The sequence below is a fragment of the Fusarium phalaenopsidis genome (genome assembly GCF_050370095.1).
Source record: "Fusarium phalaenopsidis strain FUZ10S chromosome Unknown contig_32286, whole genome shotgun sequence".
NCBI classification, from domain to species: Eukaryota; Fungi; Ascomycota; class Sordariomycetes; order Hypocreales; family Nectriaceae; genus Fusarium; species Fusarium phalaenopsidis.
The window spans coordinates 1,761,502-1,789,347 of NW_028145413.1; the positions used below are offsets into that span (position 1 = coordinate 1,761,502).

General features: G+C 54.5%; 5 protein-coding genes across 5 annotated transcripts; 2 read left to right on the forward strand and 3 right to left on the reverse strand.

Annotated features, from left to right (window-relative positions):
- Positions 1–9,148: 9,148 nt before the first annotated feature.
- On the forward strand, positions 9,149–12,784 carry LRP88_02876 (Zn(II)2Cys6 transcription factor domain-containing protein; the record flags this gene model as incomplete). The annotated part of the gene is made up of 5 exons (XM_083239512.1): positions 9,149–9,931; positions 9,982–10,091; positions 10,150–10,880; positions 10,974–12,360; positions 12,415–12,784. 5 exons carry the CDS (start codon positions 9,149–9,151, stop codon positions 12,782–12,784), a joined length of 3,381 nt encoding a protein of 1,126 aa, XP_083104642.1.
- Positions 12,785–16,526: 3,742 nt separating this feature from the next.
- Positions 16,527–18,113, reverse strand: LRP88_02877 (WD40-repeat-containing domain protein; the record flags this gene model as incomplete). Its single annotated transcript, XM_083239513.1, has 1 exon — positions 16,527–18,113. The coding sequence occupies one exon, from the start codon at positions 18,111–18,113 to the stop codon at positions 16,527–16,529; it is 1,587 nt and encodes a 528-aa protein (XP_083104643.1).
- Positions 18,114–18,914: 801 nt separating this feature from the next.
- Positions 18,915–21,831, reverse strand: LRP88_02878 (uncharacterized protein; the record flags this gene model as incomplete). The annotated part of the gene is made up of 2 exons (XM_083239514.1): positions 18,915–21,543; positions 21,602–21,831. The coding sequence occupies 2 exons, from the start codon at positions 21,829–21,831 to the stop codon at positions 18,915–18,917; spliced, it is 2,859 nt and encodes a 952-aa protein (XP_083104644.1).
- A 2,300-nt stretch (positions 21,832–24,131) lies between these two features.
- On the reverse strand, positions 24,132–24,936 carry LRP88_02879 (L-methionine (R)-S-oxide reductase; the record flags this gene model as incomplete). The annotated part of the gene is made up of 5 exons (XM_083239515.1): positions 24,132–24,484; positions 24,550–24,629; positions 24,692–24,696; positions 24,759–24,863; positions 24,934–24,936. 5 exons carry the CDS (start codon positions 24,934–24,936, stop codon positions 24,132–24,134), a joined length of 546 nt encoding a protein of 181 aa, XP_083104645.1.
- Positions 24,937–26,365: 1,429 nt separating this feature from the next.
- Positions 26,366–27,447, forward strand: LRP88_02880 (uncharacterized protein; the record flags this gene model as incomplete). Its single annotated transcript, XM_083239516.1, has 2 exons — positions 26,366–27,336; positions 27,393–27,447. 2 exons carry the CDS (start codon positions 26,366–26,368, stop codon positions 27,445–27,447), a joined length of 1,026 nt encoding a protein of 341 aa, XP_083104646.1.
- Between the last annotated feature and the right edge of the window lie 399 nt (positions 27,448–27,846).

Here is a 27,846-nt window from a genome sequence, read left to right on the forward strand (position 1 = left end):
AGGTCATTCTGGCTGACGTCTCTCCATGCCAAGACCATCACGCCTGGTATCGAATGGATTCCAGAACAGAAGGGCCCAATAACCAGGTAAATGGGCTATAGGCATGCTTCGCCCGAGTGAAATATGACCTCTCATCCACAATCCTCAGTTTTACGACTGCCCAGCCACCCTTTGTGGTTACATCGTATGACCATGGACCATCGATTTCAGCCGCCGAATCCTCTCGCATAAGGGAACTAGGTTCTCTCGGAAACCCAGAGGACCAGGGCGATTAGCCGAGAGGGGGTTTCACGCCTATCATGCTGACAAGGTTGGCGACCAAATCGATAGGTTGGGTGCCAAAGCCATGGGATCCCTGATGGGACTGCCAAAGGCATGCCAACAATGGACGTGCGAGCGTATTGTGCTGTAAGCAGAAAGCTGAAGAAATAGATGCCGAGCTTATGCACATCTAATCCATAATGCATAGTGACATGGTCGTCTTTGCGGTTGGCTGCCTCTTGGTTGCTTCAACTGCCAACAGGGTAGCCAGAGGCCAGATACAAAGTATCTACCTCCCTATGCAATGAAACAACTCTGGATATTCGGCTATAGGTGGGTAAACCAGGCACGGAACCTGTTTCAGCATCTCCAAATGTCCTTGAAAAGGCAAGCGGTCTGCAATTTGAGCCGCATTCTTGGGACTTTTGGTCGACGGCGTTGATCTCTGGGATCCCTGTCGTACCCAGGTCGGCCATGATGTGAGCTACGGCCGAGGTTCCGCACACCGAGTAGTATTATGTATGCATTCTGTCAGAGTGACTAGCCCAGCTCTGATGTGCGAAAAGCTTTCCGATGGATTTTCCGATCGTAGTTTCACCATGAGGTGGTCTGAACTCTGACTCTGGGATCCCTTGTCTTGAGAAGTGGTTGTTGAGATGTGAGCGACAAGGGACCAACTACTAGTTGGCAACTGTCAAAGCTTTTAGACTATAAGAACCTAGACTATAGGTACATATGTCAGATCGAAACACTGGCATTGAATAAGTGTCGAAAAGAGATGAAAGACCTTCAGATGCTACGCAGCTAGTAGGAAAGGAAAGAGGCTGGATCCTGATGGTTGCTCGGCGGAGTCGGGCACCACGCCCGACCGTTGGCAGCGCGAAAGCGGGTTCTTAAAAGCGACAGGTCATAAACCTTCTCTTCTAGAATAACACGACCAAGTGCTCGGGCTCGGGGCTTCTCGCTCGCTCTGCTGGTGAGGAAGGGAGCTCCCTGAAACCTTGGCCTGAGTGGCCTAGCAATACAACGTCGGCAACCTTGCCCGTAGTTGTAGAGACCGGGTGAAAGGGATTTCCCGTGTCATTCAGCTTCCCAACTTGGGTCTCGCCAAGACCTTCTCGGTAGGTGACACAAACGAAATGGTTGGTGTCGTCCAAAGAATGGACGAAAAAAAGGAGCAGTCGTCACAGAGACCTGATCAGTCCGTCCGGCTGTGGCTGAGCGGCAACCCCGTCAGTCATGATTTTCTGTGCATGAACCGGCGGCTCGGAGGACGTGGGTCAGCCCTCATCAAAGTCGACCTTTTAACCTCATTCGTTTGCTGGCCAATAACTCTGGTTGGTCGGTCTAGTCTGTGTGATTGTCCCGACATGGCAGCTTCAAGCTGAAAGGGACGTCATGGCCATCGTTTTCTGGAGGTGGCGATCAAGGGAGGCTGCAACATGCATGCCCAACGACTCAGTATCGTCACCGACGACGTGGACTCGGCTCCTGTAGTGCCTCGATAGGTCAAGGGGGAGGCAACACACAAGTGCAAGTTGCCCACCCCCTGCCGCCTCCGCCGCCTCCTCCGCCTTCTCCGCTGAAGGATGCGGAGGACTTCCTGGGCCATGTACAGAAACAAGAGCCCAAGTGAGACACACGACTCACTCAAAGGGAACGAAAGGAGGCCCAAAGTATTGGTGGCGCTGCCTTCGTCCTGCATTTTTGTTGGTGTGCGGCCTTCCATTTGCTGCTGCTCCCCCCTCCCCTGACCGATGCGGGACACTAGAAAACACCAAGAATCCGTAGCCTGGTGGCCCATGCTACCGCCACGTTTTTTTCCTAGATTCAGCTGCCTTTCCATGTGTCTGTCGGCCGCGCCGTCGTCTCCTTTCCAACGACTTAGAGCAACTCACTCGTCGTGGAAAAAAGGATGGGAGGGGCGGATGTCTAATCCACTCGGGACTGCAACGACGATACCCCGTCCTTCTAGCGCAGCTTCATCCCTTCTACTCATTTGTGATGGTGTTCAACCTCCACCTGCAATTCTCTTCTAGTTGTTCCATAACAACGTCTGGAGCCAAGATAGCGTACCGAACCTCAAGAAGCCGATTCCGCGACCGCACCGGCCCGCAAGTGGCGGCAGAAGGGAAGAACCGCGGTGAAGCCAGAGCTGACTCGCTGCCTTGGTTTTGCTTTTTTTTCGCCCACTCTTGTTTCTTTTTCTCGTTTGTGGGCAATTCCGCTCCAAGGGAGGCATGCAAAGAGGGCATGGTTGAGTGTAGGGGCTGGCTCTAAGAGGCCCGTCTGACCCAGTCCCATGTCGTCGGTGCCATCTCGTGGCGGGTGTGGCAGCTCACCGCGACTCTCTCAGGTTGCTCGGTCAGTCAGCGTCTTTGCAAGTCTCCCCCAGAGCCGGGTTTCTTGCAAGGTAGATTGCGCCCACGTTTCGTTATCTCAAGCTAGGCTCTTGGGGCACGGCCATGCGCAATCTTTGAAGTCGTTGTGGCCCGCCCAGAGTTCAGATGACAACACCCCCAGAGCAAAGTCCATGTTGTTATCGTTGTACGCCTGGGCAACCTTAGCGATGGTGCATGCCGCAAAGATGTTCTGCCTTTAGCCAGCTCGGCCGGTGACATTGATGGCCAATCACATCCCCAGTCACCTCCCAGGATCATCCCCTTGCTACAGTCGCTTCTGGGACGTATGACGAGCCCGTCGTCTCGCAGCCCACGACGCCAATTCACCTAGACGGACAATCTTGGTCCATTAGCGGCGTCCCAGCGATCTGGAAACCTCAGAGACTGACGGCCGTCGTCGCCGGGGTTCCGCACCCAGGCATGTCAAGGAGGGCAGGGCCAAATTGCGAGCAATCAAAAAGCAAATGATGTTATCCATGAGCCAGGACAGTGACAAGTACGGAACGGCTGTTGAGAGACGAGACCCAGTACAGTACCGATATGCTGCTCAGATCAGACGGTCGCTATCTTTATCCCCACACCTCTGACGTCGGCAACATTGTCCTTTCTCGGACGTGCGCTAGAAGGGCCTTTAGAAGAACGGGCCACAGTTCGACTTTGGACCCCAACCTGGGAACGTAGCCAATGGTGACGCAGGTCAAGTCACTTGATGCTGCAGCATGGGAATAGGTGGTGTCGTCGAGATGTTCGTGACCGAACCCTTGGTGCTGTAGCGAAAACAAAATGTTGGATAACCACTGCGTTGGTTTATCCAATGGCCTGCGTCTCCTGGGGACACCAGAGCTCGCATGAAACGTAGACGGCGTTAGGGAGCGGGTGCGGCATTTGAGCCTCGGTCTCTGGGCACCCGAGACTTTGGGCTGTGGAGTGGTTCAAGACCCTGCAAGGCTGCAAATCAACTGGACTCGTGGGTCTGATGAGAGGAGTTCCAGCAAGCCTCCATCATAGCGCGTCGATTGCTTGCTGATCGATGCTCTGAAACGCAGCTCTGAACGAGCTCTATCGAATAGACAACCGGCGTGTGCGGGGAATAGGCAAAAATGCGATACAGCCCAAGATCCGGGCAGAGGGGACGTTGGGCACAAAGCTCTCCATGGCGATCGTCGGCGTTGATGCCAACTCGCTGGGTCCCCGGATCGACGAAACCACTCAGACTCTGTCGATTAAGCGATGTTACAAGCATGCACTTGGCCAGGGGCGCTGACAAGTACAGTACTGCTGGTCATGTAAGGTACAGGATACAACAGCATCTGGCCGGGGATGGATGGATGGATTTCCTTCGCAAAGTGCGCACAATTCTCTCGGCCGATTTGAATATCGTGGCCGGGGTTGAGCGACTTTACATCGTTCGGCGAGTCAGATCGAGCGCAGGTTTGAGGCCGGATGGCCTGCACCACCATGACCCATTCGTTCAATCTCTCACATTCAGTGCCCTGGGCGGCTATGACGAGCGAGACATGGGTGTAGTGAGGCTGGGCACATGCATAGTGCCATGAAGATTCTGCTCTGCGACTGCGTGGGAGTCGACCGAAGGCACTATCGCCGGAGGGCGGGTTTCGCGGGCAAGGCCCGGAGCATCGCATCGCATGGTGCACCCCGACATCCAATGCAAGCAATACATCGGCCCTCTGCAACGGGTCCAGTCCAGCACCAAGGCACCTCTAGGCAGGCCTGCCATTGCATCCATCGTACATGCCCCTTCTGGGCACCCTTGAGTCGTTGACAGTCTAGTGGATTTGTTGGCTCTAGCGGAGATGAGGCCATGTTCCAGAAGCCTTTTGGAGCATGGAAGCCGGTCATGGAGAGGCTTGGCGCTCCGAGGGACCTGTGTGTTCATTTGGCGACCTGTTCATGGTCCCTGTCCCTTCAGCGGGAGATGAAGGCTATGGGGATTGCGTTGTGGACCTGGAAAACACTAGCGAGACCGTATCGAGAGCTTGAAATTGACGGGCACGGAGCGAGCGTCGTCGACAAATTTTCATCCTGTCCGGTGTCTGGTCATGTGTATCATGATGTGCTCGCCAGCAGACAAGACCCACCCACAGCAGACATTCATCGCCCGTGAGGTTGATAGAGGAAGAAGCGGTGACGGTCAATATGCAAAGTGATCGGGGTCTGCCTCATTAGCCGGCCTGTAGTTGACGGACCATGTTGAATTGGCTGTCGGGCTTTGTCGGTCAGGGCGGGAGTAGTGGCTGAATGAAGTGAAGCGGCGGCAATGGGGAAAAAATTTCAAAAAAGATTCACAGTGAGAAGAATAGAGCCAGGAGCGGGTCAAAGCGTTATTGGTGGTCTTCCATGTCTTGCTTTCCATCCATGTTGTGTATCCCACCCTGCCTGCCCTGCCTCCCACTTTGTTTTGTGATGCAGGCCTCCCGTACGGAATTACCCGCAACATCGCTATTCTTCTCGTACATCGGGTTTCGTGGGAATGGCATTGGGAGGCGCGTGCACATTCTTTTCTGGAGGTGATGACACCCGGCAGCTGATGCATTGGAAGCGCTGGCGAAACGGAAAATTGACGATGCAAGACCCTGTAATCAGAAGAAGAAAAGAAAACGGCCCCGCCCATCCCCGTCGCTGTGTCCCCATGTCCAGCCAGCCGATGTGATGTCGGATGGGTTAAAGATTGGAAGCTTGGAAGACCTCGTGGAAGTCGTAGAATGATTGCAATCCTGGCTGACTCGTTGCGATTGGGTCGTTTATCCATGCAGGGCCCACCAAAATCTCGTCAAGTGTTTACCGTATCGTATCAGGTCGAAGAGAGTGCGGCCAGTGAGTGCACTCTGTCTGTGTCTGTGTGTTTTGGACCGAGAAGCTGTCGTCGTCGGCCACTCCAGGAATCCATCAGGGTCTGCTTCCTTTGTAAGCCAGGATCATGTACACGGAATAGGTCGTCATCGTGACACCGGCACATCGATGCCATCCAGTACAGGGCGTGCCGGGCCGAAAGCTTGTGTAGAAAAACTGTTGGGCTTAATTTCGGGAGCGAGACCTCCCTCAGGCCTGCTAGGTCCGCCCAGCTGGTAGCGAGCCAACCTCAGCAACCAACCTCGAGGGTCAGTCGTCCATCAAGGAACGGTGTGGGTGTTGGCCGTGGTAGACTGAATGCGAGCGGTCACGTCTCGGCTGGATCGCTGGCTCGTCGCGTTTCGGAAAGAAGGCAAGCGGCAGTCCGATATCAGACAGAGCTGAGCCGCGCTGGCTGAACCTGCTGCTTCAGGGCCCTAGCGTTTGCCGATTGGACGGTCAGCTCGCATCTGAGGTGCATCGGGAGTTGAAGATCGCTTGAGGTATCCCATGTTAGTGAGAGTGATCGACATGGCTGCTTCCTGGGTGGTGTCTAGCGACAATTGGCATCAACTGGGACCTGCGGCTGTTGAGTTGGCCCGCCCTCGGCGCCTCACGCCAGGGCAGTTTTCCTTCCCTTTCAGTCAGCAGCGCCATGCTCCTGGCGCGGCAATGACTCAGTGCTTACAACGACGGATGCCGCCTCTTTCATATCGAAGCCCGTTGTGCGACTTCAGATGACAATATGGAGGGCGCGGCTAGCTAGGGGCTCTGGCCACCAGGTGACCATGGGCCATGGTTGGATTGCCGACCGGCCATTGATAGCCTCCGTCAAGGGTTTGTCGACTTCTGAGGTGACAGTTCTCCTTTTTATTCGGCTGTCTGAATTACGGACCGACAGGATGGATGATGATGACAGCGAGGAAGGATTTGGTCGACTAACATGACGACTTACCCAAGGTTTGGAACACGGGTACCTGGACCATATTCAGCTGGGCGGTCTGGGGCACTGCCTAATTTGACCAACCAGGCGGCCTTGACCAGGCTGAGAGGCAGGATCACGTTGGACCAACCAGCGGCGTGAGAGGACAGTCGAGGCTGCCTGGCGTGCTTTTGTCCTTAGCGACGTTGCTGCTGTCCTCGCTCTCGCGGGCCCGGGCTGCTTGCTGGCCCTCGCACTCCCGCGGACAGCGTCACCTGCAACCTCTCACGTCGCACGGCAGCCTTCAACAAGGTCCAACATCCTTGAGGGATGCGAGCCAGGGGTGAGGGATGTGTACTAAGTGTCTGCGATCAGTGCTAATGCCATCATCGTGATCAATGTCCGTGCAGTTCAGTTCAGTAGGTAGTTTTGTAGCGCAGGTTTGTTGACTGGACTGTGCCGAGTTGGCGGACTCTGATCTACGGAGCAATCGCTGAGTAAATCGCGTGTGTAAAGTCGGTCATTGATACGTAGGCACCTTGTTAGACTTGGTGGAGGATCAGATGAAAGAACGGCGATGCCGCCGCATCTTGGGCTGCTTCCGAGAGCGTATTCGATCTCGGAGGGTTCGACCCCTCAAACCGGGCATTAGACATGCGTGCACTTAAGTTGGGTATCAAGATTTCCGTTATCCTTCACCTCTTTCAACGGCCCGTGGTAACTGAGCGAGAACCGGCAAAACCTTCTTCGACATGATCTGCGGAGCGCCAGCCTCCAACTTGCCATATCCGTCCTTGTCCTAGGACCTTATCCGCCAGGATTTACGTGGTCTCCATCAGCTGTAAATATGCGTCCGGGTTCTTTTGCTGCGTCGTACAGAGTACTCCGTACCAGCAATTAATTGTCATCTGCCCGTCTCTTGGACTCGAGGGAGTACCTCCGTATCCACCCACGGTTTCGAAACCTCATCGAAAATCAAAGCCGGTGGAGAGGTTGTCCCTCGTCGCGCGCTACACGACGCTCAAGGTCCTGGGCTAGTACTGGTCTGGCTCCACGCCACGGCCACGGGGCCTCCACCACACGCACCAAAGGCCACAGCCCACCATCACTCTCGCTCGACTCACGGGAGCAGGCTCCTCCACAGCTCCCCCTCGTGCGTCCATGTGTGCGTGCTCCTCCATCTCCCGTTCCCTGCGCCCTCGTCCTTCGGCCGGTTACAAGGCCCGCCGTCACTGTTGCTAGTGCTCTTTCCGCCATCAGCGCCGCCTGGCCATTTGCTTTGGAAGCACACCCGCCACTTTTCACCGTCCATTTCCATCATCGCTCAAAGCTGCGGTGTTGAGTTGGCGTGTCGCATCTCGCGCTTGATTGTTATCTGTCCGTTGCTTTTGGTCTTGCTCTTGCGTGCTCGATTGCGTTCGCGCGATCTCAATCTTGGTCTCCTCCATTGCGTCTCCTCCATACCACAGTATTACCTACCCGACATACGTGCCGCCTCATACGAGCCTGGGCTGTCTGGCCGTCCCGCGCGTTATTGTCCACATTCGGTAGTCACCAGCCGACACGATCCAATCTTTCTCAGCCAGAAGAAAAGAAAGAAAAAGAGAGGGCCCCCGCCTGTGCTTGTGCCTGTCACGTCCCGGCACCAGCACGCACCAGCCAGCACGCACCGCAAGACGTTGCGCTCCCTCATCAACCCGCTCCCTCTCCTCTTACGTACGTACGTGCCTCACGGGCCACAGTACCTGACGGCCCCAGCGCGCGGGCGGTTCCAGGTACAGTGACCTCTGCCCACTCGGTCGGCAGAGTGGGTGCTTGGGTCTTGGGTGCAGGTGGTGGCAGAAAAAAACGGGCAAGCAGGGGTCGGCCATCGCACGCTCCGCCGACATCATCCCCAGTCTTCGTCAAGCATCCAGGTTCTTCGACCCCCTGGTTGTGTTAGCCTCCTCCGACTGTCAACTCGGCAGGGTCGGTTCCTCAATTGGCTCTCAGCAGCCTCTCGCCTGGCCCGCCCACCCCGGCAGACCGTCTTTTGTGCCTTGAGCCTTGAGGCTGGTCCCATCGGTCCCAGAATTGCGCTCGTCTCTCGACGGTACGGTCGACATCATACCTACCCAAGACTCCATCCACTCGATCTCGCCAAACTTGCGCCTTTCTTTCTCCCTCTCCCAGCAGCCTCTCGAGCGCGTCCCTCTCGCCTCTCCTCCTCCTCCTGTCGCCTCCCCCCTCGCCTCTCACTCTCGTACCTCGCGCAGCTGTCGCGTCTGTGCCCCACCGTCGCCTGTCTCTAGGGACCGAGAGCTTGTCGAATCTCCATCTCGTCTCTGCCCAACTGCTGATCCCGCCGGGGCCTGGGGCTGGCTGGCTGGACTGGACTTGACTCGGCATCCTCCTGTCTCTCTCAAACCTCCCATCTTGCTGACGGTACGGAGTACTTCGTACATGTCATCATACCCAGTCGTTCCAGACACACCCACCCCCATGCCGTCCTGGTCTCTCGACTGCCACTGCTGAAGGGCCCCAATTATCACCCGCCCCTCCAGCTCCCAAGGAACTGGAAGCTTCACTCCCCCGGGGCTTCCTTTGTTTCGCCTCCGCCAAAACCTACAGTACCTATCCATGGCCACCGCTTCCTCGTGGTCCCTGCTTTTCTCTTCGCCTCGTTCCTGATTATGTGTGCAAGTAGTACCGTACATATATAGCACACACAAGCATGGATCCTGCACCTCCCGATACCAAACGCCCACGCCTCTCTTCGTGGCCGGCCGGCACACCTCAACAAGGAGTATCACTACCGCATCCTCACCCTCATCACGCCCATCCGAACCAGCTTCCACCACCGCCGCCGCCGCCTCCTCCTCCTCCCGGCGCCCTACATCATCCTGGGACGAGCCCGTATCAACATTATCCTCCTCGATCTGCCGAACACTCATCAGCGCCGCCGACGCCTGCTCATACTGCGCCAGCGCAACCGCATCCCGACGCCGATCGTCGCCATCATGAACAAGAGCCTTACCCTCCTGTCCAAGACTATCACCGGCAACAACAGCAGCAGCAACAGCAGCAACATCCGCCTCCGCATCAGCCCCCTCCGTCGCCGGCGCATCCAGCGCATCAGCCGTACCCGCCGTACGGTTCCCGAGATCCTCCCATAAAACGGGATCCTGGTGAGGATCAACGCCGGCCCAACTCGACGGGCCATGCGCCCGAGGGGATGCCATCGACACCACATCTCCCACCGACCTCTCACCCACCACCTCCTCCCCCTCCTGGCAGCTATCCCGACAATCCACCACGACACATGAATTACGAAAGCGCGCCTTCGATGCCCCCGACACCGGGTGGCTATCGTGCTCCCAGCTTCCCCCCGCCGACTCCCGTCCCTCACCAACCATCGTACGAGCAACATGGAGGATATCCCTCCGGCCACGAGCCGTTCTATAGCGTCTACTCGTCATCCGTACCAGCCAAGAAGAAGAACACGCGGGCTTCTCAGGTATGAGTCGATTTGTACTCGACGTACGCGCAAACACTAACGAGACGCAGGCGTGTGACAGCTGCAGGCAGCTCAAGGCCAAGTGTGATGAGACCAAGCCATGCAAGACATGCAAGGAAAAGGGCGTGGAGTGCAAATACCGAGATCCGGTACCCAAAGCGTGAGTCATGACACAATTCGCTGGTTTGCCATGGGTTTGGCTAATATCTGGCGATTAGAACGGACAAGGCCCAAGCCGACATTCTGGAGGGGCTCACAGCTGTGCAGAGCTCTCTGAGCACCATTATGAGCCAAATCGGACGATTCGACCAGAGGCTGGTTAAAATGGAATCCCTCTTGCCGAAGCATGCCCCGACATTGGGATTGAAGACCGAGCCTGCGACAGATGACGATTTCAAGCGCGCACCAGCATCCCCTTACGTTTCGAATGGCGCTTCTGCCGAGACCTATTACCCGAATGAACCACACCGTGACCATCCATCAGCGGAGCCCATTCCACTTCGCATGATGGCTGAGGATGAGATGGAAGTTGAACCTGGTCCACCAGTCCCCCCTGGAGAACCTGCCATTCCGATCAACCACACTACTCTTGCGGGCCTACTCCTGGAATGGCCGTCGATTCGTGAGCTAACAAAGCATCATCTCGAGCAGGAAGGGATTCGGTACATCAGCGAGTATCCTATCAGCCAAGAGCAGAACAGAGGTGTCTTGATCGTATATGGACGGGGCGAAGATTCTCACCCTTCACGGCATATCCGAGAGCCCGCTGACCATGGAAACCTGGATATGGCCGACGATTCATCAGACATGGCGTCTCCTTCTCCAGCGGCTGACTGGGGACAACTCGGTGGCTTGAGCCCCCCCGATCAGGTGGAGTATAAGGGTGGTGTTTTGGCGTTCGATGGAAACCCCGACTTCTCGGAGGCGAAGGTGTGGTCATACGTGGAGAGTTTCAAGGACAACATCCTGAACATGCACCCGATCATCCAGCCAAAACTCCTAGATTACTGGGTTCGGCATTTTCTGGATACTCTTCCTGCAGCGCATCCGCGATCAGCAAAGCCGCAGACGTCGAAGCCCGCTTTTGCCGTTGGGGGAGGTTCGCAGACGCCCGAGACTACGGGCTCAAAGCGGAAGCGATCGCCAGGGCCGGATGGGTCCGAGCCACCCACACCCGCGCCGCCCCGTGCCGGCCGGCCGGATCGGTCCATCCACAGCGCTTTAGTTCTTACGGTGCTGGCTTTGGGTAAGATCTGTCTGTATCGTGACAACGTGCCCGACGTGGTGCACTCGACAGAACCGCTTCCTCACGGCAGCCCTGCCATCCGTAATGGCGCTGTTCCTCCTTCGCCGAACCAAGGCTCCCCTCCTGGATTCTCGTCGCACTCGCATTCATCAGGACTCCCGTCGCCGAAGGAGCAGGACAGGAATATTCATAGCCGGCGGTCTTCGATTCACGGCGTGAGTGGCTTCCGCTCTGGATTTAGCCTGAAGAAGAACTACGAAGTAATTCCAGGTCTGGAGTACTTTGCCTACGCCACGGATATCCTTGGCAACCACACAGGTGCCTACAACAACATGAAGAATGTATACGCCAACATTTTTGCGGGGTTGTACCATGGACAGTTGGGAAGGCCCATGGAGAGCTTTGCCTTTATCCACAAGGCGAGCCACAAGCTCCAGGTCATCATGAGACCGAGTCTGGACAAGATGCGACGAATCAAGCGGAATAGCGAGTTCATTCAGGAAACCAAGTACAACCAGCTCGCCCTGACGTTCTGGACCTGTCTCCAGCTTGAGAGTGATCTCATCGCCGAGATGCAGCTTCCGCCATCGGGTCTTCTCTCGTATGAAGACGACATGCCTCATCCTAACATGAGTCTTCTCGAAGGTTATGACCAGCGTATCCTAGACAGCTACCCCGGTCAGCTGTATCTCCGAACACACCTCAACAGCATCCACCGGATGTTCTACGCCCCCGAGGACCCAACCAAGGCCGGCAAGGACAAGTTTAGAAACGTCGGGGTTGTGTCTGATGCCGTCTCAGGGATGCACTGGGTGGCTCCCAGCTTTGCGTTCCGGGAGGATGACCCTCCAGCGGACGATATCCTAGCGGCAAGGCTGCGGGCTAAGTATTGGGGTGCGCAGGTCATCACATATCGACCATTTATCCGACAGATCCTGCAGTTCTCGCACTCGATCAAGAACCATGCATCGAGCCCCAACTTCCCCAACGTCACGTCCGAGTTTCGACAGGATATTACGGCACCCGTGATCCACCCGAAGGCCAGGACACACGGCGATATCGACCCGCAGGTGGTGGAATTGGCTAAGAAGGGCATCAAGGCGCTCATTGAGAGCACACGGGCCTTCCACGGTCTGGGTGAAAAGCGACCCATCATCACCAATGTGTTTGGTACAGCGCATGCGTAAGTGGCAATTGACGGGTTCAATTTTTGAGGTGTGAACTGACACTGTCTTAGGCAATGGGGCAACCTACTGGTTCTGTCGGCGGCATTCAAGGACCCAGTCCTCCATTCGTACGTGGACGAGGAATTGCTGCGAACGCTGTTCCACAAGACGATTCAGTTCCTTCGACAATCGGCAACAGCGACGAGCTCACTGAGGACGGATATGCATATTCTCGAAGGCCTTCAGCGAGACCTCTTTATGTACCCCGACCCGAGGACGACATCGAGCTTCTCGAGTGGCACGAGTGCACCGGGCTACCACACGCCTCGGCCAGTTGCGATGGCTGCACCGCCGCAGGTGCCTCACCACATGAACGACCAGGTTCTTCCACGACCCATGCCTCACCATCTGCAGCAGATGAGTTCATCGCACGGGCAGTGATGACGGACGATGGCCGTTTCGGACGGAGCAGGACGAGACGAGATGAGACGAGACGAGACTGGCGGCAGCGCTGATGACTTTTTTCATTACCATCTAATCATCATGACACGGCGTTAAGGCAACAGCAACAACAACAACAACAACCTGACTGACTTGTTTGAATACACCATAAGAGTACGGAGAGTCCCGTGGTTGGGGTGAAAGTCGACACCCAGCAAGGCACACACACGATGGACTTGTCAAAATAGAGCAACAACGCAACACACACACGCACACACAAACACAAACACATACCCGCTCTGCGCACGCACACCAAGCCATCATCTTTGGATACGGTCAACGAGATGTGCAGTGCAGAGCCAGCAGCAAGAGCCAGGGGGTCTCTTGATTGGCTCTAGCTGATCGAGGGCCCCTGAAGCTCTTGTACTGTACCATCAGCGACGGCGCATGACGAAAGAATAATCCTCCTTAAGGTGCAAACCCAAACAAAACTCGAACATGTCGGCATCCGCCTGTATGTATATACATGGAAATGTCTTTTTTTGATTATTATTATTTAGAGAGGTTATCTTTTGATATTTTGTGTTCTTTTTTTTTGCTCGTCGAATTTACTTGGCTCAAAAGGATTGGATTGCATTGCATGCGTGGCCTGGCATGGCATGGCCGCTTGCTTCAATTTCGTTGTATGGCACATGATTGTCTTGAGCGTCATGGAACCCATTTCCCTTTTTTTCTTTCTGGAAGGACATGGAGGAGATACCACTCATGGATGGTTGCTGAGCATACTAGGTACATAGTATAGTATATAGGTATTGGGTGAAGGCGGGAGGGAGGATTTTTGCAAGCTCACAATCGCTATTTATTTAGTTTATATAGGCACTGCTGGTTTTGGGACCTGGGGTAAAAGAAACAACAATACAAGACATTTGTGTCCAAGTTGGTGTTGTATGTGATGTGCTTGTCTTGGTTAGAACTGAAGATGAATGTTGACAACCCCCATCTCCATTGTAGGTGACGCCACTTGGTACGTACAGAAAAAGAAACCCATGTATATAGACCATGTAAGACCCATTGTGACCCTGCACTCTCCTGCAAGGCAAGGCAAGGCAAAGCATGGCATGGCATTAATAGTATCTATCGCCTGCAGCATCTCCGATGTACAAAAGAGCCTTGAATGCTACCATGGCCCCCTCCTCACACCCTGGTAGAGTGGGGGAAGACGTCACCCCACCATCTTCCAGAATGTCTCTCTTTTTTTTTCTGTCTTAAAAATTTTCCGCGCCATGGCCAGATCGGCGTGGCCGTTTTGTGTGTTCTAGAAGTCTTCCAAGGGAGGGTGGCCAGGCCTTGCAGCCGGATGTCGTTCCGCGGTGTGTGGTGGTGTTTGGGGGCCAACACTCTTCGGATCCGAGGGAGTGGGCAAAGAGTGAGTGATAAAAAAAAAGGGGGGGGTCTGATGTTGATGTTGGTTGGTCTATTTGCTTTATCTACTATGTACGTGGTTATGTTACGTGGTGGTTATTGTGGAGAGAGGGAAAGGGGAGTGACAGTCATGAAGTCTTACGACGTATCTTTCAAAGTGGAACCTTTGTTCGGTCATTTACTGTAGGTAGGTGCTTTACGTGCTGCAACTGTTTACTCTCACCGATTACGAAGGATCGGGCATCCTCGGAGGATGGTCGAATCAAGGCGGTATGAGGTGACATGGAGGACAGCCTTACTTTTACTTGTTTGACTGAGTGAGGCTGGCAAGGAGGATTCTTGGGTAGCATCATCTGAGAAAGTACGCTACAAGATGAAGGATGCAACACAAGGACGGTCTACAGTTGCATCCTATTCAACATGTTGTCCCCCAACTCTGAGTTCACCTTGACAAGATCCAACCTCCTTGGCGTGGCTCACAGCGCAGCCTGGATTCTCCAGGCCAAGACTCCCCTGCAAAGAACCCTTTTGAGACTGGCAACTACCGCGTTGAGTGTGAATGAGAAGTCGTAGAGATGAGACCCCATTTGAGCATAGCCCTAAAAGATCGAGCATATTTCCATGTTTCATCGAACAAGCAGCTCTTCCCTAGCAATTCCCATCCGCCAGAGTAGAAATGTGGTATGAGATGTGGGCTAGAGCATCACGAGTCTTTGGATCCTCCTGAGACTCAGCGGAAAGGATGACTGTGAGCTAGAATCACCTTGTCTACACTGTCTCGCTGGAATTTGCCAATCTTATCACAGAGCCAGCGAAAGTCGTCACCAAGAAGCCAAGAGAAGAATTCAAAAAGGGGCAACTGTGAAAAGTCAAGGTCCGCAGCAAGTCTAGCAAAGTTGATGAGTGTTCTGGTGATGTAGACGAGACTAGGGTCCCAGGTACTCTGTCATAAAGAATGCATGGTGCTTGGCCGACAGCCTGATATTCCTGGTTACAGTCCGGTCTACGAAAGTTGGCGTTGTGATGTAAATCCCCAAAGTTGCAATTGTTAAACTCACGCAGAAGGGCTAATGGACACATTTCTGGCACCCTCGTGGCGGAGGGCCGTCCGTTGAGCCCGAGTTATCCAGGGGCTATGGTTTTGTGAACAGGCTCTTGGCCGATGCCTTGGAACATAGCGATACTACATGGGTGCCAGAACATGCTCTTGCTTAACAAGCCTGGTACCGAGACATCTTAGACTACGACAATATCGATGCAGACTTGAAGCTCTGAGCTTGGGCCATCGCCTTTATCTAGTAAGGCATAGAAAGCCTTGGACTTGGGAAACTCCCTAAAGACATATTTCTCGGGAGCTTTGCATACATCAACTTGTCCAGATCAGAATGTGGAGGCTATTATATGTCACTGTTTACATGATACACGTTACGAGCGTCCGGGGCGACCAGTTAGCCCCCAAGATCGCCGGATTCATATGCTAGAAAACGTCATGGTGAGATACTGGAGGCTACACTTTACCATATACCCTCTCTGCTTCTTCACGTATGTCGTTTAAGGTTCTCATCCTAATATGAAAGAGATACAAGGAGGTATCTGGTGGCTTTCAGTATCAACGAGGTTGAAAAGATGCCAGTTTGCTTGTTCCCACCAGTCACACTAAGGCTGTGTGTGATAAGGGGTGAGGCGTCATGCAAAATAGTCGCAAATATTCCTCGTTGGACTCAGACATGTCGTCGCGGACAAAAGGCTCCGTTTCAAATATTTCGGCCTCAAAGAGAGCAAATATCAAGAGTAACAACACGATATATTATCGACTGCACCCACCCGCGTCCTCATCCACGTCCACACCCACGACGGCGACGTAGTATTAGACCAAAGACTCACTATGCTTCACAAAGAGTTCTGGGCCAGTAACATCTGGCCCAATATCACCTATAGACGGATCTTGTCGGCCTGCGTACCAGTAGAGGAGTATCATTACGATAGATGGCTATGCTATCTCGAGGTTGTGTAGTGATGGCTTCAAAGGATACATATTCACATAAGCAATGACGAACAACTCGTACTGTATCAAAGCGTATAAAATAGATTGCTCATTTAGCTTACGCGCATGTATAAAGAGATCTGCAAACAGTCGATGGCCATGATCAACAGCAACATCTCATGCGCACCCATTCAACCTCCTCCTCCACCTCGACTTCTCTATACAAAAAGCCTGATACATTTCCATGACTCCCAAGTTTTAAGCCACCCAAACGCCACGCGTAATGCAAATGAACCCAGCCTCGAGGGGGTATAAGACGTACTCGCTCCTTTTCCATCAGAGGGTTCCGACCATCAGGCTCTCCAGCATGCCTCCGGTCTGGCATGCCACTTGGGCTCTCTCCACCTCGGCCTTGACTCTCTTGTGGAGAGTCCGGAAGCCCTCGTGCAGTTCCGCCGACGCTCCGACGAATTCTGAGTAGAGGTCTAGGAGGTGGAGGCCGACTTCGACGCATACGCTGACGTATCTGGGGTCGCAGATGTGTCCGCAGACCCATTTGAGGATGGGCTGGACCGAGAGCTCGTCTCGAGACTCCAGGGCATCCTTCAAAGCGCTTCGGTGACGGAGGGCCAGGAGCAAAGTCAGGACGTTGAGGGGTGAGTGGTCGGGCGCATGCTTGTCGAGGACCTGATCCAGAGCGTTGGCATATCGGGCGTGTCGTAGATCGCTCTGCCATGAACGCTCCTTTTTCTTGTACAGGCGAGGCTCGTTGGCAATAACAACATCGGCTCCCTCGCCAACCATATCCAGCCGCTTAGCGGCAGCAACTCTGCGCTTCCGCTTGTTCCTCTTGGCATCGTGGGCCTCGATTGTTCCCGCCACGAGAGCGGCCATTTCCTTCTCACGCTCCGCCTCCCGATGGGCCTCGAGTCCTGTAAGACGAGTGCGCACGCTCAAGACACCAGACTGCATACCCACAGCCAGATGACGGTCGACCGAGTCGGGATCATCACTCGAGGGGATGACCTTGACAGACAGTACAGGGGACTGATACTTGGTGCTCGACACGACATTCCAGCCAGTTGTTTCAAACACCTTGACGTGGCCTTCGAGGCCAGCGCTAACCAGTCGTCGGCCATTAGATGCCAGGCTGAGCGACGTGACCGTCTTTTGATGGTTGGTGATCAGATGCAGGGGTCGTGCGGCGACAAGATCGAGAACACTGATGGATTCACCGGCCGCGGCGAACACGGTGGTTCCAGAGGGCATAGCCAAGACATCCTCGATAGGAGCCGCATGCTTGAAAGTCATGACAGCACTGTTGCTCCCTGTCCTGGGATCCCAGAGCTTCACCGTCGAATCGTAACTTCCAGACACAATCATGTTGGACATGGTGCCGGGCATAAAGTTTGCACATCGAACATAGTCGGAGTGGCCAACAAAGGTCGTGGTAGATTCGTTGCTAGGCAGATCCCACAGCCGGACCGTCTTGTCGTCGCTCGCACTCAGCAGAGTGGTCAATTCCGTGGGAGAAAACTTTGTCGTCCATACGGGCTGCTTGTGCGTCACCCACGTCTTGAGGATGGCCCTCGAGTTGACGTCAAACACCTGGATCTTTCCCGTGTCGTCACCAGCCACCAGCACCCGGCCATCCTTCCTGATCTCGCCGCTGCGCGCGACGTCGCCGAAGCGCGTGATGGTCTTGACGAGCTTGCGGGTCCGGTTCGAAAAGATCTGCACGCGCGTGCCCGTCGTGACGGCGAAGCTGTCGTTGTTGGACGAGATGTGGACGACGGGGTACGAGGTCGGCGACGGGATCAGCAGCTGGTTCTTGAACGTCTTCCAGTAGCGCTGCTCGGCGGTCACGGGCGTCGGGCCCGAGGGCAGCTTTAGCTGTGGCAGAGGTCCCACCTGAGCTGCCATTGTTAATTGTTGCGATGACGAGCTTTGCGATCGATGGTGGGTGGTGGTAGTGTTGAGCTGCGATGGTAGGTTGCGCCGTGATATTTTTTTTCTGCGATAAGATAAAGAATACAGAAGTCGATGGCTGAGAGGTAAAGAACGCTAGCCGCTTTAGGCCTAGTGTTATGTCCCCTGCATCATCCAACGGTACGTACCCATTTGGTGAACGACAGTATCAACAAAGACCACATGTGAGTTATCATCCAATGTAGTTACTCTGTAATCACTTTTAGGGCTCCAGGAATCCCTAGAATATTCAAATGATGTACAAGCTGTATAAAGATCCCATAAAGCTAGGAGTAGAAGAACTGGACAGAGCCCAATGGAGTGAGTGTACACCACCCAATATCTATGCTTCATCCCAAGCATGAAATGCGCACCTTCATGACCTCAATAAAATCTATTGCAAACTGACTCTCTCCCCCTCCATCACACAGGTGTCGGTATCATCCCCGTTTCGCTGTCTGTTCAGATTCTTCCCCTAATCAGTCCCTCCCAGAAACCAGTCCCTGACATCGTCAATAACACTGCCCTCATTCAGTCACGAACAGAACACCATGAGACAGTCACCAAACACGGAACAAGCTGAATGAAATATGATCATCAATTTCTAATGCATTGTCCAATATTTCCCCTTTGGACATGTTCAAAACTCCCACATTTCCCTGATCCTTCCATATCTGTTCCGCACGCTAACGCCAAATCAAGCCCCTTGATTGTACAGTACATTCGCTCTAGGTCTCATTACCTTCGTTTATCTATTCAATATCCTCCCCTTCGTCGGGACCTTCCTGACCCGATGTCGATCCTCTGCATTTCTTCCATCAGAGCCAACTCATTACCGGGCCCATTGGCACCGCTCATCATGAGTGGAAGAGGGATCTTGGCTGGGATTGGTGGACCCCCATACGCTCCACGGTTCTCATCTTCGAAATCCCAGGTGCTTGCTCGCGGCAAGCCTCGAAGAGAAGAGTTTCCGTAAGGGGTCCTTTCCTGGTAGTTGTCCTTGGAGATCGGCGCTAAGGGACTGGACGCCGCAGGAGAATTGCTAGTAGAAGCTCTGTTTCGCTTCTGGAGCCGAGCCCGACCAGTAGGCGCTGGAGGCGTCCGCGGTTCTTCGGAGAATGTGTATGACGACGTGTTCACCGTGGACATGGAATGACGACCAGTGCGGCGGGCCCTGCGAGTGCTAGGCGGCATTGGCTGCGCCCCCGACAATGGAGGTCTCGATCGTGGTTCTGGTGCCGGTTCCTGATTCTTCTTCTCTGGTTCCGGCGCCCAGGTGTCCTCGGGAAGATGATCCGAAGGGTCGATTTCTCGCCCATCATAGGTGATGATTTTTGTTGGCTCACCACCCAGATAATCTGGCGGCGTGGGACTGGCCCCATCCTTCGAAGAAACAAGACTCGGGTTTAGGGCATCATAAGAGTCGGGTCCGAAGGGGATCTCGGTTGACCTTCGGTTCTCATCCGGAGGAGGCGCAGGGCTGACCGACTTGCGCTTGATCTTGTGCTGAGGGTTCGGGCTGGTGCGGGTGTTTGGTGAGATGGCCCTGGGCTTGATTATCTGCTGGTCGGCCGCAGAGGTATATGTGATGGCCCGTCTGTATGGCTGGATAGCATAGCTTTGATCATAGCCTTGGTCATAGCCCTGATCGTAGCTTTGCTCGGGTGGTGCTTGGTTGTACCCTGACAAGGACTCGTTTCGCTGGCGACCTCGAGTGGGTGTTGAAAGGCTTTGCGAATGCGGCCGCCTGTCATGCCGGCGGTCTTCATAAATCAGATCTGTCAACTCCTGAGATTGGGATGCATCCAATCCTGGCACAAGCGCCGCTGGCATGTTAGGGAGCGCATAGTTGGAGGAGCTCTGGATGTGCTTGGTCTCCAGCTCAGACCCGTGACCCGAATGATGGCTTTGGCTGCTGTGGGAGTGGTACGAGTTGTCACCGGGGCTTCTGGAGAAGCTTCGTCGGTGGGAGGAAGTCAATGCGACTTGCCAATCCTCCGGGTTGTGGTATCCATCATCTTGGTTCTGGTATCCACGTGCAGGCTGCGAGGGTGAGTAGTCGTCCCGATAGGGAGAGCCTCCGGTTGATCGCCGCAGAACCAGCGGCGCAGGGCTCGGATTTTCCTCAAAGGCCAGCTCGTCTGGATACATCCGCGAACCACTCTGCCTAAAGTTGTTGACTGGCGGGCCGCCATTCTCGGGCGCATCCTCGACCGTTGGCTGCATTGACCGATAATGAGGATCGTAGCTGGCGTCATAGGAATTGTGTCTCGGCGCAGTGTCGTAGCCCATTCCGTTGGAAGACGGGACAGGGTTGGCAGCCGGTGCCGAATCGTACCCACGAAAGGTTGGGCGCCCCGGGTAAGGTACCAGGGATTGAGACTGCGATTGTGGCTGCGGCTGGGGCTGCGACTGTGATTGTCTTTGAGCCTCATGTCTCAGAACGTCATGTCTCATCTGCGGCATCTTGACCGGTGACGTATCATAGGTGCCCCTGGGCACAAGTTCCTGACCTGTGCCGCTGTGTCGGCTCCGATGAGCAGGTGGTGGTGGTGGACGCTCGTTTTCCATGGGAGAGTACTGCCTGGGATCGTCCATAGGCGCCATTGCAGGCGGCGGCTGGTCATAGGGATCCTGGTGTGGAGAGTAGTGGCCCCGATGATCCATCTGGTCCTGCTGAAGCGTATACCTCGGGCTGTAGTCCCGGTCATCGTAGTGTCGCGGTGACCCTTCGTACATGGATCTGCGGGATTGGCGAGGCACCTCCGCGCGTGTCGGTGTCACATATTCTTGTTGTACAGGCGCGTGCGCTGACGGAGAATAGTTGTCTGTGTGACGGCTGCGTGTTGATTGTGACGGTGGTGTGTTGTACTCGACTGCCTGCAGAGGAGACTGGGCCTGGATAAAGGCGCCCGAGTGTGAGGTCTGCTTTGCATGTCGTGGAGGAGTGCGGTGATCAGGCCCCGCAGGTGCTGCTGAAGGGAGTGCCGGAGGAGCCGTTGTGGGAGCTGCTGGAGGAGTCGCAACGGGAGCTTCGCCGGTTACAGGATCAGATGGAAGCGGCCGTCTCTTGACTGGCGTTCTCTGCTTGACGGATCCTTGCTCTTGCTCTGCGGGGGCAGGCTGCTTCGGTTTCGCCGCGGGCTTGTCGGGCTTGGGACGGGTGTCGTAGAATGTGATTTCCACCCTGATCTCGCCAGCGTATTTGCCCTTGCAGCTTAATGTCTGCCACATGTCGCTCTGCCCACCGCCGGCCACAATGATGCCTCTGAGGTCAATCCATGACTCTCCCACCAGATCTGTCCGCTTGTCGTCGGTAAAGACGGAGATCTTGAGCTGGTAATAATCTGGGCAGTCATGGACTGTGAACCGCAGCTCCTGGTCCCTGTTTAAAGACAGTCAGTCCGAACTCGATTTTAGCTCTCAAAATCGCCAATGCTCACCATTTAGGCGTTTGCCCGCCTCGGATATCTGTGGTTGTTTTCTTGGCCTCCTTGCCTAGCCGGGCGGCGCAGTAGGGATCTTGCTTGCCGATGGTCTTGCGATTCGGCAAGTTCTTGGCGCGGTCGACGATAGCGACCAGAGTTCCAATAATGGGGCCATCGACCGACATGTCGGCAAAGATGCCCGCGGTGTGCGCCGCGCTGAGCGGGTTCTTGACCTTGGTGGCCATGATCGCAACTCGGTGCGGGGGCGGGGTGCTCGGGATTAAGGTTGCAGGTGAGGAAGAAAATGCTGGAAAATCGATGCTGTCGGGTTTTGTTTACATGGACGAGGCGTCGCAGTTGACCAAGGGATAGCTTGGTTTTGCCGTAGATCGAGAATAGATTGGTGTCAGGAACCGCAAACAAGGACTAGCCCCAAAAGAAGGCGACAATCGGCAATGAAATCGAGAACCCCGAAGCCAAGGACAGAGTGAGAATGAACAAGCCAAGGAACAATGAATAATCCGGAAAAAGTATAGTGGGGGGAATAAAGTTTGAGAAAGGGAAAAGGGATTAGAAAGGCAGAAGTGACGGTACCGCGGATGGGAATGTGAAGGGTGCTAAGGTTTGGACTCGTGGAGGAGGAAGCTGGTGGTGGTGGTGGTAGTGGTGTATGTTGAAGTGTTTGGCGCTAACGGCTGACGCACGCAATGGAGCTGTATGGTTAGTAAAATCCGCCAAAGGAAGGTCGACTCGACTCCCACAAAGAACTGAGGATGGAGGAGGAGGGATGGATGTCAGGTCAGAGAAAGCAAGCAGTCTCTTCTTCCAAATGAGCTCCTCAAAGTTGGATATCGAAGCGTTGTATAGGACCAGCTTGCGTGTGGTTGGGAGCCGAATGCGGTAGGACTGTGGGCCGGAGTGGGACGGAGTGGACCGCCTGGCGGGAGGCTGGGCTGAAAACGGGGGGGCTGGTGCGCCGCTGCAGGGGCTGAATCGAGGCTCCTGGGGCGAGCGAGGAGCCGCCTAGACGCTGCTGTGGCCGCCCATTCGTCCAGCGCCGTCGGGGGATTTGCAGGGAAACCTGCGCCAGGAGACAGGGGGGCTTCTAAGGTTTGGGCGCGTCCAGGGGACTGGGACTTGGACCTTGGCGAATTGGACGGGATCCGCATGAAAATTGAAATGGCCAGTCGTCGGAGCGCGTCACCACGAGACGAGTTGGTTCCTTGCTGTCGGATGGTGTCCCGTTTATTCAGGGGATCGCCCAGGAACAGATATTCGCCTAGCCGAGTCTCGGCATTTCAGGATCCAGAGACAGGGAGGGGAGAGTCAGCCCCGGCGGGTTTCAGCGCGACTGGCCCTTGGATGTTGAACGCCGTCAGTTGCAATCCGAACGGAGTTCGGATAGCTTGAGCATTGGATAAAGTCATCCACCAGTCATGATCGAGACTTCGTATCGTATCTGCACCGCCATGCTGCTTTCGCAACCCGCTTCGCACGCACGCACGCACGCTGCGGGAAGACTTTGGAACGCGCGTGTTTGGCCATGCCAGGTCACAGCCACAGGAGACTTGCCTACCTAGCTCTCTACGCTCTCGGACTGACGATTTGCCAAGCCGTGGGCTGACGTTGACAGTTCCATCCCACCTGCAGGACCTTGTCTTATTACTCGTCGCCCCCCTCCGCGTCCTGAGTCCCTTGGGGCCTTGGATATTCACATCATGGCCCACGTAACTGGCCGTGATCCGTCATTATGTGGTCTGTGCCGGCCCATAATCGCGACCATGGGCGGCATCCATGCCACCCGACCTACTTAGCTGCTGTACTCTGATGGCTGGACGTGTCCGGCCTCGCCAGAAGACTGCTAAATTAGGTAGCGATCAAGCAGCTCTCATCCCACAAACTCTCCAGTCTGCGGGGACCTGCAATGCAAACTCAACGACGACCCGAAGCCCGTCCAATTGACCCCCGATGAAGAACCCCTGCAACGCAATTGATTGAATCTAATCAACCTGCCTAACCTCTCAACGTCCAAGCAGGCTCCTGAAGAGTCTGGACTGCTGTCTTTGACCCACCACCTCGATGTCATTGTCATCTTCCCTGGCTGGCTGAGACGCCAAAAACAATCTTTTTTCTGCTCCTCCACCACGGTGCCTCCGAATCAGGTTTTTACGCCCAAGTTTCCGGCGGCAGAGGAGTCTTCATGGCGCCCTGTTGCTAGGGAGACAGCCAGAAGAATGTGACGCCTCCGATTGTTTGGGGCATGAATTTCGAGCTAGCCATTGTTTCCACCCAGCTCCGTCATCCACTGGTTTCGCCCAACGGAGAGATGTCATGCTGTAGCGCCGCGGGTTTCACACGCCCGTTTCTAGAATAAGTGGGTGTGGACGGGTGGGTGTGGAGGAATGCGCAAGCAATGCAGGTTCATCAGTCATCGGTCATCAGATATTCATCAACAGCGGCACAAATGTGAATTATCAGGGAAGTTATCCTTAGGTGTCAGCTTACGGAACGATCAATCCGAGATCAACGGGTTCATATTTGCATTCTACCAGTCACAGCCCTTGGCGAGCAGGGCGGCAAGCTGCTCCAGATTAGCCTTGTCCACCTCGTCGAAACCGTTCAGCTCCGCGCAGTCAATGTCGATGATTGCCACCAGCTTTTTGGAGCCATCGCCCTGCTCAGCCACGATCGGCACAACAATCTCACTCTTGCTATCTCCGTCGCAGGCGATGTGCCCCGGAAACTTCTCCACGTCGTGGACGAGCTGCGTCTGCTGCGACTCAGCGGCCGCTCCGCACACGCCTTTGCCGAACTGGATTGTCTGGCAGGCGACCTTGCCCTGAAACGGGCCCAGGATGAGCTGCGGGTCTTGAGATGACTTATCAAGGACGTAAAACCCTGTGTGCGAGGATATTCCATCAACATCAATCATGTCCCATCGCGGAGAAGGGTCCGTGACCTACCCGCCCAGTTCACATCTTTGCTTGGGGAACCCAGCGACTTGTACGCATGCCAGAGCAACGACGCAGCATTGGCAAGGTTACTACAAACCCGTCACTAAGCCGTCCATAAAGGGATGTCAACAATAGGGAAGGTTTCACTCACCAGACCTGTGATGGAGACGCCCAAAGATTAGTCAAGTAGTTTCGGCAGTATGGGAAATATTACAAACCCAGTTTCGCTGGCCGGTAATCAGGCCTTCAGTTTGCCAGAGAACCTGTTCGTAAGCATCCTCTTTGGTGATGCCGTCGGCAAAGTTGGACGCATCAGCGTGAACCTGGTTTGGGCGTGAGTTTAGAGCTTGAAACAACGGTGAAGACTCGGCAGTTGGTTCAGCCGGGACGTACCATCTTCTCGACTTGGACGACCTCTCAAGCCCTCAGGATTCTAATATGGGTTTCAAGGATATGCGTCGCGGTACGGAAAATTCAGCACAAAGTTTGGTGACGTTGTGGAGTTGAAAGCGGGAGAGACAGTCATAGCTAGATGGTTGCTTCAACTGAGTCCCAGTATGAATTTGGGCCCCCCGCAAAAATGCACACATTGCGTCTCGATGCCATTTTAGCGGTACTGATGCCAACGATTCCCATGCATGACCGCCAAGGCGAAATAAACGCCAGATTCGTTCAACGTGCATGCAGCATGCAACGGCTTGAACCTTTCGATAGTCCTCATACGACAAAGCCTCCCTAGCTATTCTATTTGGCGATGCAAGAGGTCGCACAGTGGTCACGCGACCCGCCCTAGGGCTTAACTGAAGACCTAGTGCAGGATAAGAGAAGTGCACTTGAGTAAACGCTAGTTGGATCAAAGATTAAGATCAACTGCCCCGTGCATAAGATTAGTTCAACGCATTGAGGCTGGGAAAGATATCGTTGCTAGGAACTAACTAGCCACTATAGAAGTGGCTGGTTAAGGAGCAAGCAAACTTGGACCAACGGCGTCTTGAACTATTGATTCAATCAAGAAGTTCATCCGAAGTTTGCTATCATCCTTATCACTCTAGGATCTACGGAGTACAGTAGCCGAGAAACACACTACCACGAAGTAGGACAGCAACGGCCTCCTCTTGATTCTTGGCTCGGTGTTCCTGCAGCTCCAAGAGGTTGGGGTTCCGTCCCTACCTCCTTGCAAAAATCGCCGACCCATGTCCATGTCGGAATTTCAGCTCCAATGAACGCTAGGTTTTGTTAAGCCTGCGCCTTTCAGGCATCTCTAATTGAAGGGTTCTTGTTTTCCTTTTTCGTCGTGAGATTGCTGCTCACCGCGTCCGCCTCACGTACAAGGTGAAGGCGCCACCGCTCTTTAGAGAATGCGACTATGACAAGGAAGAGATATTAGTAGACTTGGGAGTGAGAAATAGGAGATGACACTTCTCAATTAACTTACAGGCGTTGTCTCTCGTTGAACCGGTGATGAGTGTAATGCTCATTGTCCTTGGTATGTGCCAAAGAGCACGAGCTCGAACCGAACATTTACGGGCACATGTATGTGCAAATGAGCTGTGCGGCATTCTTCTTGAGCCATTTATCATCCGCCATAACAAATACTCTTTCAATTGCTAGTATGAAAAATTGATAGAAAGAATGAAAGAAAGTTTCAATGCTCAACCGTTTGTCACGGTACCTGAAGATCGGCACCGGCCCCGAATCTGCCGACGTCAACGAAACAGACCAATGACGCATCACCTTTTAGATTTTGAGCTCTTGGCCTTGAAAGCTCATCCTCACCCCAAAAGCCCCGTCCTCACCTCCGAAACCCAACCTCTGCCCCCCGGCCATGAGCTCCCGAACGCCATGGCGGCTCTGCGCCTATAGCCAGCGCCGACAGGTACAATGCCCGCGCCATTGGACCCCTTTCACAGCGTCGTCGGTGCCCTGGCAGCAGCAGCGATCCATCCACAATGACGGCCCCAAGAGCTTGAACCCCCTCGTTAACCCCCCCGATGTGACCCGACCACCGCCGCTCACCCTCCCGCGACGCAGGGACTGCGATTCGGCGCCGAAATACTACTTTGAGCTGGGAAAGGGATATCTTCGCTTCTACAAGGACGGTCTCAAGAATGTGTGGGCGAGCCGTCGTCTCCTCCGCGAAAAGCTCCAACGGACCCCCGCCGACGACCGACCCTCGATATTCAGACCATACTATGTCCCCAAGACCTTTTCCAGGGCCGATTGGGTTCTCCTCTGGAGGGTCAGGCACGACATGATACGACTGCCTCTGTTCGGGCTCATGTTGATCGTGATTGGGGAATTCACCGTACTTGTGGTCGCATACGTCGATAGTGCGGTGCCCTACCCTTGCAGAATACCGACCCAGATCTTTACAGCCCTCGAAAAGGCCGAGCAGCGTCGCAAAGCAGCATTTGACGAATTCGAGGCAAAATACCCTAACGGCGTGCTGAGCCCCCGTGTCACCCAATCCGTTGCGCGAGCCCACGTCCTCAAGAGTCTGCACCTTAGCGGATCGATCTGGGATCGCTTAGGATTCCTCCCACCCGGCATGTGGCAGGCAAAGGGACGTTACCGCATGGCATACTTGGAAGGCGACGACAAGAACATTATTGAAGATGGCGGGCCCATGGGACTTCAGTACGACGAGCTGCGGATCACATGCGCAGAGCGCGGCATTGATACCCTTGGGAAGAGTGAGACGGAGCTGAGAGGATGGCTCGGCGACTGGCTGCGGTTGACAGCATCTGATGATATTATAGAGAGGAGGCGACGAATGGCGGTGCTGTTCCTAACCAGGTACGTGGTATCAGGCTTGAATCGATCAAGGCTTGGCGACTAACGCTTTATTTCAGACCCGAAAACTGGCCCCAGCACCGAGACTTTGGCGTCCCTGAATGGCAGTTGTAGTTAAAAGCAGGCAACCAAAAATGAAGGCAGCATTTAGGAGCAAGCGATAGACATGAGCAACGGGAATAGCTCCTCTTTGGCTCTCACACATGTATAACAACACATACAATACCGGCTGGATTATCCACTCAGCTCTTAGTGATGTAAGATTAGCTCAGATCCGAGTCAACGGCATTGGGGTCTAACATGTGCATGCCCAACCAATGGCACAGTCTGGCGAGGGCCTCGAGTCTGATGCTGTACTCGACAAACATGGGTCTGTCAATATGTGCAACTGTAACTGTCGCCAGGTTTATCACAGAAGCACGATATTCTCGCACTGCCAAAGTTCAGCATCCCGTTTTGCACGTGAAACACCCAAGCCAAGGCTCCCAAGAGTCGGCCTGCCTGTCCTTGGCC